At 43.3% G+C, this 15,301-nt stretch overlaps 1 protein-coding gene across 1 annotated transcript in view; it reads left to right on the plus strand.

Annotated features, from left to right (window-relative positions):
- SMC3 (structural maintenance of chromosomes 3) overlaps positions 1–15,301 on the plus strand; it is a 153,045-nt gene that overhangs the window by 105,457 nt on the left and 32,287 nt on the right. The window contains exons 21-25 of the mRNA XM_033942414.1: positions 116–274; positions 547–654; positions 1,030–1,138; positions 11,128–11,375; positions 14,379–14,591. Of these exons, the coding sequence (XP_033798305.1) occupies positions 116–274; positions 547–654; positions 1,030–1,138; positions 11,128–11,375; positions 14,379–14,591 (837 nt within the window). The remainder of the gene's footprint in view (positions 1–115; positions 275–546; positions 655–1,029; positions 1,139–11,127; positions 11,376–14,378; positions 14,592–15,301) is intronic.

A 15,301-nucleotide genomic window follows, 5' to 3' on the forward strand; every position in this document is an offset into this window, starting at 1 on the left:
ACATGGTATTTTTGCATTGCCACTTTTTTATTTCATAGATCATTTGTTATAAACAAGAACATTAAGGATGAAAAACTGTCTGCAGGCTTGTCAGTTTTCATCGTTTATTTTGCAGCAACGTAGCTTGCAGAGTTTAGAGGCAAGTTTGCATGCCATGGAGTCAACTCGTGAATCTCTGAAAGCAGAACTGGGAACAGATCTTCTGTCACAGTTGAGCTTAGAAGATCAGAAGAGAGTTGATGCACTCAATGATGAGATTCGCTTGCTACAGCAAGTAAGTGTGATATATAGTCTTTGAACTGCTGTAAACCAAAAGACAAAGCCAATGGTTGATGGTCTTGACTTTGGAGGCAAGGCAGAAAGATTAAATTGTTTTTGCAGATGAAGCTGGGCATCTGTAAACCATATATATTAAAGCGTCATTACATATATAAACATCATACTTGAAATCTTCCCTAAACACAGGGCAGTTAACTTCAAGAAGCTGCCTAAAACTAAAAATCAGAAGGTAACCTCCCTTATTGACTGGTTTTGATATCTTCTTAGGACAACAGACAGCTACTGAATGAAAGAATTAAACTGGAAGGTACTATTACACGAGTAGAGACATATCTTAATGAGAACCTGAGGAAACGCCTGGACCAAGTGGAACAGGTGAGATTATTATGCAATTGTCAGAATTTAATGTACATGCAATGCATTTATCTGTTTTGTGGGATTTTCAGCTCATTCCTAATGTGCTGAAGTCATATAACTTCATGGCGCAGGTGTATTGTATGGGTAATATGATAGTTACAGCAATATCTTAACCAGATTGCATTGTCATGTTGCATTACTGTCTAAAGTTCATAATTGTTGAGTATAGCTGATATGTTCACTGAAGTGCTTTAAGAGTTATAGCTGCAACTTTGTAGTGCTTTTCATGTCCAGATGTATTTTGTTGCCTTTTCTTGTACGATGCGGTGTTTTGAGTTTTATGCAGAGCATATATAAGGCAATGTTATTTCATTTTTTAATTTTGTGCAATAGGAGTTGAATGAACTGCGAGAAACTGAGGGAGGTACTGTTCTCACTGCTACCACATCAGAACTCGAAGCCATCAACAAAAGATTAAAAGACACCTTGTCACGGTCTGAAGGTAGATATTCCTGAATTAAAACATTAATGGATGGATAATGAGCTTCCTCTAGGAAACTGTGGTATCTCAGTCCTTGCAGCTCCCCCTCCCGATTCACGGTTTCCCCACTCGCGAATTCAGTTATTTGCAATTTTTTTTTTTTTTTTTGCCCCTTGTTTTTTAATGGAGAAACGCTGCCCTGGACATCCCCCAGACCTTACCTGGTGGTCTAGTGGTGACGCAGGGCAGGAGCGATCTTCCTACGCTCCTGCCCCGTGCAGAGCCTTTATCAAAATGGCTGCCATGAGTTCCCATTGTAGTCTCGAGACTACAAAGGGAAGGCAGCTCTGTATGGGGCAGGACTGTAGGAAGATCGCTCCTGCCCCACGTCACCGCTAGACCAACAAGTAAGGTCGGGGGTGCAAGAGGGAGGCAGGGGTGGGTCAGAGCTGGCCCAAAAACTTATTCATGATTTTTCCCTATTCGCGGGCCGGATCTGCTCCTAACCTCCGCGAATATTAAGGGTCTGCTGTACTTTGCTTTTGGGGGGGTTTCCTCCTATTTTTATTCCATTGCCATTTACCCCAGCCATTAAAGCAACAGACGCAGGGTTGCATTATGACTTTTTTGGGCCCTAGACACTTTTACCTTCAAGGGCCTCTTCCTCAGTGGCAGTTAATATGACTAAGCTTTTAATTTAAATTGTATGTATATTTTCTTTGTATCTGATTTGTATTTTATGTATTTATATTCTATTTATTGGCTATATTTTCAAGGATGAAAAAAAAGCAAGGCATGAAAATAAATAACTTCTACATCATTTTTAATTTTTTCTGATTTTAAACAAAATTAAAAATTTTCATGAGATCTTGGCACTATGCCTGTTGTGCCTAATGGATAAGTGTACTGAACAGACCTGTGACCAAGAAGCATGAATCATAGTTCCTTCCAACAAAAGGCGTCCCGTATCTGCCCTGTTGACCCTCCAGCCAGTTAGAATATTGAGATCTACAGTGAATGCACATGAAATAAATTTGGATATACCAGATCTTCAATGCATATGTAGGTTGATCTCTTCAAGGATATCCAGAAATTCTAGCTCACTTTGGGTCACCAAGATATAGCAATGTAGTTCAAGACCTTGGATATGGATGATTCCTTATCCACCAGTCCCATTCATAACCAATAGGGACTATGCTGTCAACCAGAAGAAGACAGAGAACAACTGCTCATGAGCCTGCCCTATAAAGGGCACCATGTAACAGCTGCTCACCATTATTGACTTCTCCTTCCCCTCTTTACCCTCAAGTCTAAGTTTGTATCTGTAAATTGTCCTTAATGTTCACTCTTCCTCTCTTATAATTATTATATATATTTTTTTTTAACCTTTAAATTTTTTAGCATTGTAAATCGGCTAGATGCACGTCGATGGTTGGTATATTAAAACTAATAAAACTTGAAATTATTCTCTGTTACCAGCAGATTGTGTTGGATATTTTGCACAACTAGCTCTGAGCTAGTTAGTTGATGTTGCTGCTGAAATTATTTGGTGAGCTGGTTCTTTGATTGAGCTAGGACGTCCAGGGGAGGAATCCAGTATCCAGCCATGGCAGACCGCACACTTTAGGGATAATTTGAGAAGTCCAGGTCCACCCCCAATTTTCTCATTTGACCAGGAATATTTGAGGAGATCTCTTCTCTATTTTATAACTTTTCTGTTCTCTCCTTTACCGCTCCTCATGTTTGTTTGTTTTTGTTTTTTTAAAGGTGTGCTTGGCGGTGTTTGTTGCAGTTTAGGGGCCATTCGTCTTCTGGCTCAGTTCTTCTGCCCATAGTGGTAACACAGCCTTTTGTCCTGGTCAGGATAATATTGTTTTTAAACGGTGGGTGCGTAAGGAGCTTTGTAATCTAGGGCATTTCTTTCAGGCGGATGGGAGTCTTTCTCCTTTTCCAGCTCTCCAGGCATCCTGGTCACTGAATGCTCTGGGTCATTTTGCATATTGGCAGCTCTCTCATTACGTTGCTACTCTGCCCTGGGAGTCCCTACAGCATACCTTTTTGGTCACTTTGTAGGATTTCTTTTTCGATGACAATTGGGATTGGCTCTCGGTGTCTCAATACCATTGCCACCTGGTGGCTCTACTATTCTCAGCTTCTGGCTCTGTAGACTCGGGCTGCCGCCCTCAAGTGGCATCCTTGTCTCCTTTGGTGCAGCAAATCCCTCGGGTGGTGCAGAGTGCTGAGCTTCAGGAATGTCAATTTTGGGCCCTCATCGAGGTTATATTTCTCAGAAGCAGGCTTTTCATTTTGGGTGTGCCTCTACCTCTACCTGTTTGAAATGCCGCCGGATTGATAATTCTCTAGTACATGGTCTTTGGTCTTGTACAGTTATTGCTACCTTTTAGTCAGAGGTCCGTTGTTACTTACAGACCCTGGTGGGCTACGCTCTTCCTTCTCAGGTTGAGGGGAATCCTCTTTTTAGCTAAGGGTTTTCTGGGTGGGCTCTCTGCCAGTGATTCTTTACTTATCCGCAAGGCCTATATAGTAGGTAAAAAATGTATCCTAAATCACTGGCTTCAGGACTCCCCACCCATCGTTTGGTACTGGCTCAACAAATTCCATCTCTTAATGATCTGGGAATCTTTATCAGCTTAGTTTTCTCGTCATCGTAGTAAACTTTTTTTGTCCGTTTGTGCATCTTATTTGGATACTTTACCCCCTCTGATTAAAAGTCAAGTACTCAACCGACTGCGGAAGCCAGTGCTACCCGGAATGCCAGTGGGTTAAGGGTGGGACGGGGGTGGGGTGGGGCTTGGCCGAGTCCAGGTATAAGAACCCAACCCGGACTCTGTCTCCACTTGTTCTGGTGGTTTGTTGTTTTGTGCTCTATATCTTGTGTTCGTAAAATATTGTATCAGCTGTTTTATTGGTTTGTCTTTTGTCGTTCAATAAACTGTTTTGAAAAAAAAAAGGTGGCAAGGTAGTGGCTGCACTCTGAACCTTTCTGGATGTTATTTTCCCTCTGGTAGATTTGTTTCAAGTGATCAAGTGGAAAGGAAAAGTAAGAGTTTTACCTTTATAACCCTCTGTCTTACTACTGGGATAGTTCATTGATTGTTTTGTGCCGCTGAATATTAGTACAACCATGAAACTCAAAGTGGGTGATTTTGTGGGTAGGGGCGGAGTCGGCAGTTATCTGATTAAGTGCTGATATAAGTTAACCGGACAAATAGACCACATAAAACAGTTCTATTTTTGTTTAGTTTAACTTTTGCTGTTAAGTGTTCAATATAGCACTTAACAATTTAAAATCCTTGCCTTGACTTATAAGACTTTACATTCAGATACCGTATTCCCGATTATCTGGCTACATTAATTATCCCTTATTCACCAACACAGACCCTTTGTTCATTACCTGAGAACAGACTAGTTCAGGAGTGCCCAAAAGGTCGATTGTGAGCGACCAGTAGATCTCAAAGGCAACACGAGTCAATCTCAGAGCCCATCACGAGCTCCACGATAGACTCGCATTGCCTTTGCATTCTCCCTGCTTCTCTGACGCCGCAAAAGGCCAGTAGCGACTGCAATAGCGCCAGGCCCACTAGCCTTCCCCCTTCCCCATCGTCAATTCTGATGTCAGAGAGGAAGTTCTGGGCCAGCCAATCACTGCCTGGCAGGCCCGGAACTTCCTCTCTGGCATCAGAATTGACGTCAGGGGGGAAGGCTGGTGGGCCCGGTGCTTCTTCAGTCACTGCTGGCCTGTTGTGGTGTCGGGGAACAGGGAGAACTCGGCAGCAACAGCGGCTTGGGGCCCTGTTCCCAGACGACGGCTCCAGCGGTGGCTTGGGGAGAAAGAAAGGGAAGACGGAAAGAAAGACAGGGAGGCAGAACAGGGACACAGAAAGACAGACAGGGAGACAGAAAGAAGGAAAGGGGGAGCAAGGAGAGAGAAAGAAAGGGGAGGGGCAGGGAGAGAGGAAAAAAAAGTTGGACTCATGGAAGGACAGAGATGTTGGTTGGAGAATGGAATGAGATCTGGAGGAGAGGAAGCATGCAGGAGGCAGAAAGAAGGGAAGAAATATTGGATGCACAGAGACTCATGAAATCACCAGACAACAAAGGTAGGAAAAATGATTTTATTTTCAATTTAGTGGTCCAAATGTGTCCGTTTTGAGAATTTATATCTGCTATCTATATTTTGCACTATGGCCCCCTTTTACCAAACCGCAGTAGCAAATTTTAACACAGGGAGCCTATGAGCGTTAAGAGCAGTGCGGGGCATTCAGCACAGCTCCCTGTGCTAAAAACCGCTATCGCGGTTTAGCAAAAAGGGTGGGAGTATATTTGTCTATTTTTGTATAAGTGTTACTGAGGTGACATTGCATATTTTAAAGTTATCTGCCTTGACCTCTTTGAAAAAAACCCTGAATATAAATGATAATTAACATTTTCTCAGCGTACAGTGTGCTTTGTGTTTTTTAAAAATTTTATTGTTGGTAGATCATTTTGATTTGGTCATTTTAAAAGTAGCTCGCAAGTCAAAAAACTGGACTAATTATTCTTCGCCCCTCAAAAATGAAATGGGAAACAACATTCAGCATTTTTTTCTATCGCACCAGTATTATGGAACTCGCTACCCTCATATCTGCATCTAGAGCCATCTTTTACTAAGTTCCATGTGTCTTTAAAAACTTCTCTTTTTGAACAAGCATTCTCTTATTATTAATTGTGAAAGCAGAAGCATTGGAGAGCAGTTTTGTAACATCAGGATCTGACACTTTATGTTTCTGGTATGAATGTTTGTTTCTGTCCTATTTTACCAATGGCATTTTATTTTTGTTTTTTTATTTTAAAAAAATTATTGTAAATCGCCTTGAATTGCGTTGCAACAAAAGCGGTATATCAAATTTAATAAATGAAATGATAAACAAATCTCCCCCCACACGTCTTGCCACTAAGCTTGCCACTAAGTTCTGGTAATTAAAACAATTACCAGAACTAGTGGTTCTGTTGCGCTTTATAAATTATAGCACCCAGTGTTCCATAACTATGGCTGCTCGAGAACCTGGAACAAATGCCTTTATTTTGAGGTGTGTACTAGTGCTGCCCGATTCATGATTTGAATTGATTCACCGATTCGGTGACTAACCCTCACCCCCTAAAGCAGGAGTGGCAGCACTGCCTCTTGCTGGCCAGCTGCTGCCACTCATGCTTTAGAGGGGGAGGGGGGAGGGTCATTCGGGAAGTTCTGGTGTCTGGCTTCCCCCCTGGCCTCCCACGCATCCAATTACCTAATATCAGCAGCCTGCAGAGAAGATCACCGGTGCTAGCGATCTTTGCAAGCTGCCATAGGCCTTCAGTGCTGTTTCCTCTGCCGCGATCCTTCCTCTGACATCAGAGGAGGGGCGGGACCGCGGCAGAGGGAAGACAGTTCCGAAGACCTATGGTAGCTTGTAAAGATCGCTAGCACCGGCGATCTTCTCTGCAGGCTGCTGATATTAGGTAAATGGATGTGTGGGAGGTCAGGGGGAACACTCAGGCTTTCCTGGGGGGGGGGTGGTACAGGCCTTCAGGAGTGGTGGCACAGGCCTTCAAGGGGGACAGACCTTCAGGGGAGGGGGGCCCTGGTGTAGAAGTACATGGAGAGAAGGGGGGGTTTCAAAGAGACATGCATATGCCGGACTTTGGGGGGAAGAAATAATGGATCTAAAAACAGGGGATAAAGGGGAATCAATAGATATCATTTACCTTGACTTCCAAAAAGCCTTTGACAAGGTACCACATGAAAGACTGCTAAGGAAGCTATGGAACCACGGGGTGCAAGGGGAGGTCCACCGATGGATCAAAAACTGGCTGGCGGACAGGAAACAGAGGGTTGGAATAAAGGGCCATTACTCAGACTGGCAATGGGTCACGAGCGGAGTTCCGCAGGGGTCGGTGCTGGGACCGCTCCTGTTCAATATATTTATTAACGACCTGGAGGCAGAAACCAAATGTGAGGTTATTAAATTTGCGGATGACACCAAACTATACAGCAGGGTTGAAAACGAGGAGGACTGCATAAATCTCCAAAAAGATCTGACAGCGCTGGAAGAATGGGCCAAAAAGTGGCAAATGAGCTTCAACATAGGGAAATGCAAGGTCATGCATGTAGGGAAAAAGAACCCGATGTTCACTTACAAAATGGGGGGATCACCGCTAGGGGTGAGTAACCTTGAAAGAGACCTGGGAGTGATGGTAGACACATCATTGAAGGCGTCAGCACAGTGCGCCACAGCCTCAAGGAAGGCAAACAGAATGTTGGGTATCATTAAGAAGGGTATCACGACCAGGACGAAGGAAGTCATCCTGCCACTGTATCGTGCAATGGTGCGCCCGCACCTGGAGTACTGTGTTCAGTACTGGTCGCCGTACCTCAAGAAGAACATGGCGGTACTTGAGAGAGTCCAGAGAAGAGCAACTAAGCTAATAAAGGGTATGGAAGACCTCTCATATACTGACAGACTGAAGAAGCTGGGGCTTTTCTCCCTGGAAAAGCGGAGGCTTAGAGGAGACATGATAGAAACCTTCAAGATCATGAAGGGCATAGAAAGAGTAGACAGGGACAGATTTTTCAAATTATGGGGAACCACAAGTACAAGGGGATACTAGAGAAATTGAAAGGGGAAAGGTTTAGAACAAACGCCAGGAAGTTCTTTTTCACCCAGAGGGTGGTGGATACATGGAACGCGCTACCGGAGGATGTGATAAGCAGAAGCACACTACAGGGATTCAAAGAAGGGCTGGACAGGTACATGGAGAACAAAGGGATTGAGGGGTACAGATAGGAGTAGAGGTAGGAAATAGGGATAGGATTAGAGGCAGTTACAAAATTAGTCAGGGACACTGTTCAGGCAATTAGGCCTGAGGGGCCACCGCGGGAGCGGACCGCTGGGCAGGATGGACCTCTAGTCTGACTCAGCGGAGGCAACTTCTTATGTTCTTAGGGGAAAGGGAGAGAGATGGTGGGCAATGGAATTTAGGGAGGGAAGGAACAGAAAGGGAGAGAAGTTGGATACAAGGGATGGTGTGGAGGGGGGATAGAGATACTAGATAGGATGGTATTTAGGAAAAGAAAGGGAGAGATGGTGGACCCTGGGGTGCTGGGGAAGGAGGGAGAGATGCTGGATAAAAGGGTAGTTGAGAAAAGGTGGATCTGTGGATGGAGACGAAAAAAAGGAGAGATGCCAGACCGAAGGGGAGAACAGAGATAGAAGATGGATGGTTAGCATGGAGAAAAAAGAAAGAAGGAGACCCTGGCAAGCAAGTTATCAGAAGACAACCAGAGCCTGGGACCAACTAGATTTGAATAATGACCAGACAACAAAAGGTAGAAAAACTAATTTTATTTTCTGTTTTGTGATTACACTATGCCAGATTTGAAACGTGTATCCTGCCAGAACTGGTGTTAGACCGCAAACGTGAGCTAGGATTTGACAGAGAGAGGAAAAGTCTTTTTTGTTTGTTTACACCACAGCGCCAGTATGGTTAGGAGAAGGCAAAGGGGGGTGAAGAGGCTATAAAATAAACCCACCAGGATGTTTGAAAAAAACACCCACTTGGGCAGGAATCGAATCAAAATTTTTTTTCCCTGAATCGGGCAACACTAGTTTGTACTCTTAACTAGTAACAAGGGGGTCCTTTTACTAAGGCACACTAGCTGTTTTAGTGCGTGTTAAATATTAGCGCGTGCTAAAACGGCTAGCACGCCTTAATAAAAGTTCCCAAGGTGTCACTCCTGCACCCTGACTAGGATTCCCTTTCCTCCGAGGGTTATGAATACTGAGTCTACAGCATTCCTAGTTGGCTTGATGGAAGAAAATCAGCATCAGGAACTTAATCTCTCAGCCATGTGGTTGGCCAAGGATATAATAGATACACTTCTCCCTCCATATTCGTTGTGATAGGGGATTAACAGAACCTCAAATACAGAAAAGCCGCAAATAACTTTTTCATATGTTAAGTCGCTGTTTTCTGTTAAAAACCATCCTGAATAGGGTGAAACCACAAATAACATGGTGGGAGACCTGGCCTGTTCCTGAAGGAGAGGCAAAACACGCTGAAGAAAGTGCTGGGAATCAACGATTTTCTCCGTAAATGCTTGGAATCGGCGATTTCTCTTTGCAAGCTGATGTTATTTTGGGGGAGGAGCCAGCAAGCTATAAACTGTGAATAATCGCAACCGCGAATGCTGAAACTGCAAATATGGAGGGAGAAGTGTACTGGGAAAAGTTTATTACAAATTTCCAAGTGTATTACAAATTTGATATACCGTCTATCTAAGGTTAGACGGTTTACAATATAAAAAAAAAATTTTAAAAAGAGAAGGGAGGCATTCAAAGTTAAAATATCAAGGGCGGATCAGACAGAGACATATGGTAACAAAGGGACCCATGGGTAAGGATAACTAAAGTAAATTGAGATTAAAAATAAATAAATTAAAAGGGAGGTAAAAAAGGGGTGGGAATAACAATAGGAAGGGGGACGTGCATCTTAAAAGCGGTTCATGATTATTACTCTGGCCTGGAGGGTTGTTGTGACTTCTCTTTATTTTTCATGGCTGGTAGGCCTCCCTGAATACGAAGGGCTTTAGTTTGCATCTGAATTTGTCAAGTCCAAAAGCTAATAGTTTTAAGCACCTGTTAGTTAACAAGTTTTCAAGTTTCAAGTTTATTAAGAGATTTTTTAGACCGCTTAATCAAATATCTAAGCGGTTTACATTGTAATAGTACATAAAAATAAAAACGTACATCATTATAAAAACAAGGGGTTCTGGAAAAATCCAAATATAAGAAAACACAATCATAAGGACCTATGCAAATAATAGGGAAGTGGGGAAGAACTACAGTTTTTATAGAAAAGGTAAACGTAAAAGGAAAGTACGGTAGGCTTGGGTAAGATAGCAATTTACTTTATAATTGAAATTTTCAAAGATTTTAAGAGTTTAAGATTTATGGAATTTTTAAAATATGCAAATATTAAAATATTGAATTATTAACCTACTAGTCTTATAGCCCATTACATTAACGGGTGCTAGAATATGTGTGTGTGTCTTGTCATTATTTTTTTTTCTGTCTCCTTAGCCGCTTTCTGTATTTCTGTCTGTCTTTTTTTTTTTTCCTTGGCTGTCCACTACCACCCCTTGCCTGCTCCCCCTGTCCATTCTCCCTTCCTTTTACCTCCCCTGTGTCCTCCACCACCCCATCACTGCTCACCTTATCCAGTAGAAGCCCTTCTCCCTTTGTTTTACCTCCCTCTGTCCATCATCTGTCCAGCAGTAGGCCTGTCTTCATTTTTCTGCCCCCCCCTCCCTGTTCATCAGCACCTCTTCCCCGTCCATCAACCCCTTTTCTGCCCCTCCATTTCCGTATGTTGCAGCATTTCCCTCCCCCCCACTTCCCTGTGTAGTATTTTCCTCCCCCCCCATACCTTCCTCCTGAACTGTATGCCGACATCCGACTCGGGCCGCCGCGGTCGACATCCGCCTCGGGGGGGGGGGGAGGAAGAGAGAGAGCGGAGAGAGTACTGTAGGGGCATGCGCAGTCCTACCTGCGGGTCCCTACATCGCGGCGACGTCAAGAGCAATAATGGAGCACTGGTGCGCAAGGGAACAAAGGCGGCGGGGACGGCCAAGTTACAGGAAGGGAGGGAATGAAAGGCGGGGATCGTGAAAGTAGCCACCGCTGCGTCTTTCAACAGGGAGCAGGCCAGACCGTAAGCCGCGCATGCGCACTTCCTATGTATTGCTACAGCTCACGGAAAACCGGCGCACACATAGGAAGTGTGCATGCGCGGCCTAGCATTTTATTATATTAGATTCCCCATCTCCCAAGCTCCTGCCAAAAACTAGATCCAAACATTTTTTCAATACAGCAGCACAATGAACATCTTGTTACTCATGGCAGATCTCTTTATAATGAATTATATAAGCAATTGTAACATTTGTACTGATCAGGTCATCTTCTGTCTAGATCTGGACAACTCTATTGACAAAACGGAGGCAGAAATCAAGGATCTGCAAAAAAGTATGGATCGTTGGAAGAGCACGGAAAAAGAGCATATGGATGCCATCAATCATGACACAAAAGAGCTAGAGAAGATGACCAATCGGCAAGGCATGCTTCTCAAGAAGAAAGAGGAATGTATGAAGAAAATACGAGAACTGGGTTCACTTCCACAGGAAGCATTTGAAAAATATCAGACTCTCAGTTTAAAACAGGTAAATAGCGCATCAGTAGAACCCTTTTGAATGATTAAGAGACCCTTTTACAAAGCCACAGTAGTGAGTCCCAGTGCGGCAAATGCGATGCAACCCGTAGGAATTGAATGGGCTGTGTTGCATTTTCCGCACAGAAATTGCTATTATAGTTTTGTAAAAGGGGCTCTAAGTATGTCATCTTCAAGGAAGAACCTAAGATTCTGAGCTGTTATTTCAATATCAGTTTTTCAACAGTATATTACTTCATAGGCTACAAGATCCCTGAACCCCAGCACCATGCTAATGTTCTTTTTTGGCATATAGATTTCACTATCAGGCACATTTCTTGATTTGGTTCTTATATTTTTACTTTTTTATAAACTGCTTTTTCTGTATCGCTTGGTAGACTGGTATAGTTCTTATGAATGGGTTATATGTCTCACTGCTACCAGCAGGTGGAGACTGAGCACTGTCACACCTCCACAAGCTCCTGTTCACTGCAGCGAGCTGTGGACCCCGTGACCGTAACAGTTCCAAACGTGTACCCTTTAACCAGGGTATCCTTCAGGCCTTCTTAGGCACCTGCCTAAGGTACAACAACAGGTTCCATGTCCTTACAGAAACCAGGCAAGGGAAAAGAAATTCACACACCTCCAAAACAGATTAGTAGAACAATAAAGTTGTATTTTATTCCTATACTTCTGGTTTACTTTGTCTAGGTATTTATAGCACACTGCAACAATTTTCATACAGGTTGTAGAAACCACAAAACTTTAAGTCAAGCTGACCACTCTAGTTTTATACATACCAGCCTGACTAATGTTCAAAAGATAAGCTCAAAATAAACACTTTAGGCTGGACTCAGGTCTTTTTGTCATAGTCCTCTTCACCAGTCTTTGGTGTGTCAAGGATGGCTTCAGCAAAAATTCCCTCTCCAGGCAAAGGCAGAAGGAAAAACAAAAACTATACTCCTGCAGTCCAGGCAAAGTAAAGTTTACAAAAAAAAAAAAAAAAACAGAACCCAAAGCTGCTGCCTTTCCAGCCCTGCTTCAGAGTGACTGTAGATAAGGAATTCCTCTAAAAGGAGCTTCCCTGCGCTTGCTGTTCTAGCGGAGCCTTATCTCCCTTAATTAGCCTCCAGCTGGACTGAGAGGGAACAGACTAACCCAGTCAAATGTCACAGTTCAATTATAGCAGTGCTTCTGAGATCAGAGCTGACAAGCTTACAGAGATTGACACACAAGCAACTTCAATCTCAAAACTATTAAGCAGGAAAAGAAACAAAGGTAAGAAAAAAAATAGCAAAACACTCTCAAACCTCTGCTTAGTTTGTATCCATTGCCTCCAAGCATTCACTAGAGCATTCACAGTTATATGCTTATATAGCTGGATGCTCTGGTTCAACCATGGCCAACGGAGGGGCTGTTGTATGTGTTCTCTCCATGGCCATTAGTGGGCAGAGTTCTTCTCCGTATCATTCGCCATCTGGGTCTCATGGTTCTGGTAGCTCCGGATTGGCCTCGTCGTCCATGGTACGCGGATCTGATGAGGCATCTGGGGGCGGATCCTCTGCCTCTCTTAGATGACCTTCTAACTCAGGGTCCCATTCCAATGTTCAATCCGGGTCCCTTTTGTCTTACAGCTTGGCTCTTGAAAAGGGTAGCCTAGGTAAGAAGGGGTATTCTGATAAACTGATCTCAACTCTCTTGAGGTCCTGGAGGCTTTCCTCCTCTTGGGCCTCTGTGAGGGTTTGCCGTCTCTTTGAGGAGTGGTGTGATGCGCGTGGAGTGGTCTCTTTTCACGTTTTCCTGCCTAACATCTTAGAGTTCTTGCAGGATGGCCTGAATAGGGGACTGGCTTGGTCTTCTCTCCAAGTTCAGCTTGCGGCCTTGTCAGCCTTTCGTGGATTATTGAAAGGTCAGCGTTTGACTGCCATTCCTGATGTGATTTGCTTCTTGCGGGCGGCCAAGTTGCTCAAGCCACCCTTACGACCCTCTGCTCCATCTTGGGATCAGAATCTGGTTTTGTCAATTCTAGTGTGCCCTTCTTTTGAACCGTTGGGCGACTGCTCTTTGAAAGACCTTACTCTTAAAGCAGTCTTCTTAGTGGCTATTACTTCAGCTAGACGTGTTTCTGAGCTGCAGGCTTTCTCTTATAGGGCTCCCTTTTTGATGTTTTCTAGGGAGCAGTTTGTCTTGAGGCCTGTTTCTTCTTTTCTGCCAAAGGTAGTTTCTCCTTTTCATGTCAATCAGGCAGTGTTCCTCCCAGGGTTGGGTAGCCGGGAGGGCTCTTCGAACGGAGACAGCTGCGCAAGTTGGATGTCAATCAGGTCCTTCGCTTGGAGAGAACAAGAGCCAGAAGGCCTTGAGCATGCGCAGATGCTCAAGGCCCAGTCCGGCAAAAGGCAAGATCTTCGGGCACTGGCACCTCCTGTGGGTTGGTGCTGCGTGCCGGTGCCAGATGGGGGTAAGCCTTCAGTTTGGGTGGGTAGGGGATGCCGGTTCGCACGAGGTGGGGCGATGCCAGTTTTTTTTGGGGGGATGTGGAAGCGCACCAGTGGCCTTGGGGGTGGGGGGTCTTTTGGGGATGTGGTGGGGTGGGGTGTAGCAGCGCCAGGGGGAGGTGTAACTAATCAAGCAAGTTTCCCTTATTTCCTATGGGGAAACTCACTTTGATATACGAGTAATTTGGTTTACGAGCATGCTTCTGGAACGAATTATGCTCGTAAACCAAGATTCCATTGTATATGTTTTATTTGTATAATTGTATTGTTTTATTGTGTCTTATTATTTTTAGTGTATAAATGAAAATGTATTTATGATTATTGCTTTTTAATATTGATTGTATTGTACCCACTCTGATATTGTATGAAGGGGTGGTTTATCAGATTTATTAACCTGTTCCCAAGTGTGGGAAGGAATGCTTGCGATGATATGGTTTGTAACTCACCCTTGATTTTACAGTTTGATAAAACTTTTATAGATCTCATGATTTAGTTGGGTTGTTGTTTTTTTTTCCTTACAGTTGTTCCGGAAATTGGAACAGTGCAACACAGAGTTAAAGAAGTACAGTCATGTCAATAAGAAAGCTTTAGATCAGTTTGTGAATTTCTCAGAACAAAAAGAGAAACTGATAAAGCGTCAGGAGGAATTGGACCGGGGGTACAAGTCCATCATGGAGCTAATGAATGTTCTGGAACTTCGAAAGTATGAGGCTATACAGCTCACCTTCAAGCAGGTATTCTGTTCTTGTTCATGACTGAAAAACAGGCTGGCAACTCAACTGCTGGCTGAGTTTGTTTTATAATTCTGAGCATTCACTGTAATATCTAACAACATTATTTAAGATTATAAATGTTAATGAACCAAAGTGCTGTGTGCATCTAGCAACACTATAGAAATAAGTAGTTAGTACTAGTAGTAAAAAGCATTTATGGTGCAATAGGTGTGTCATTCTGGACAAGCGAGTTATCTCCCAATAGCCACGAGCCATCTGCAGAAGGAATCCACGCTGGATTTTTTCTGTGATCCTCTTTTTTTTTTTTTTTTTTATAAATCTTTATTAATTTCCAAATGTTAACAGTGCCATACAATGAATTTAAACATAAACACTACACAGAACGCACTTTAAATACACAGATAATTTAAAAAACAATCATTTTCTCCCCCCTCCTCCCCATAATTAATAGAAGTACATATTTAATTTCAATAATATAGATAATTAAGTATAGCAAACAATAATACGTTCCTCTCCCCCCCCCCCACCCACCCAATCTGGATGTGTAAGGAAGTTAAATAAAAGAAAAGGTACATGACAGTTCTTGTGACTCAATAAATGCAGTCAATGGGCTCCACACCATTTGGAATGCGTTACTATATCCCAAACATTCCGCGTTCATTCTTTCATTCTTGTAACAGGAACGTAGGTTTGCCCACCAGAAAGTGTAA

The sequence above is a fragment of the Geotrypetes seraphini genome, chromosome 4 (assembly GCF_902459505.1).
Source record: "Geotrypetes seraphini chromosome 4, aGeoSer1.1, whole genome shotgun sequence".
Classification (NCBI taxonomy): domain Eukaryota; kingdom Metazoa; phylum Chordata; class Amphibia; order Gymnophiona; family Dermophiidae; genus Geotrypetes; species Geotrypetes seraphini.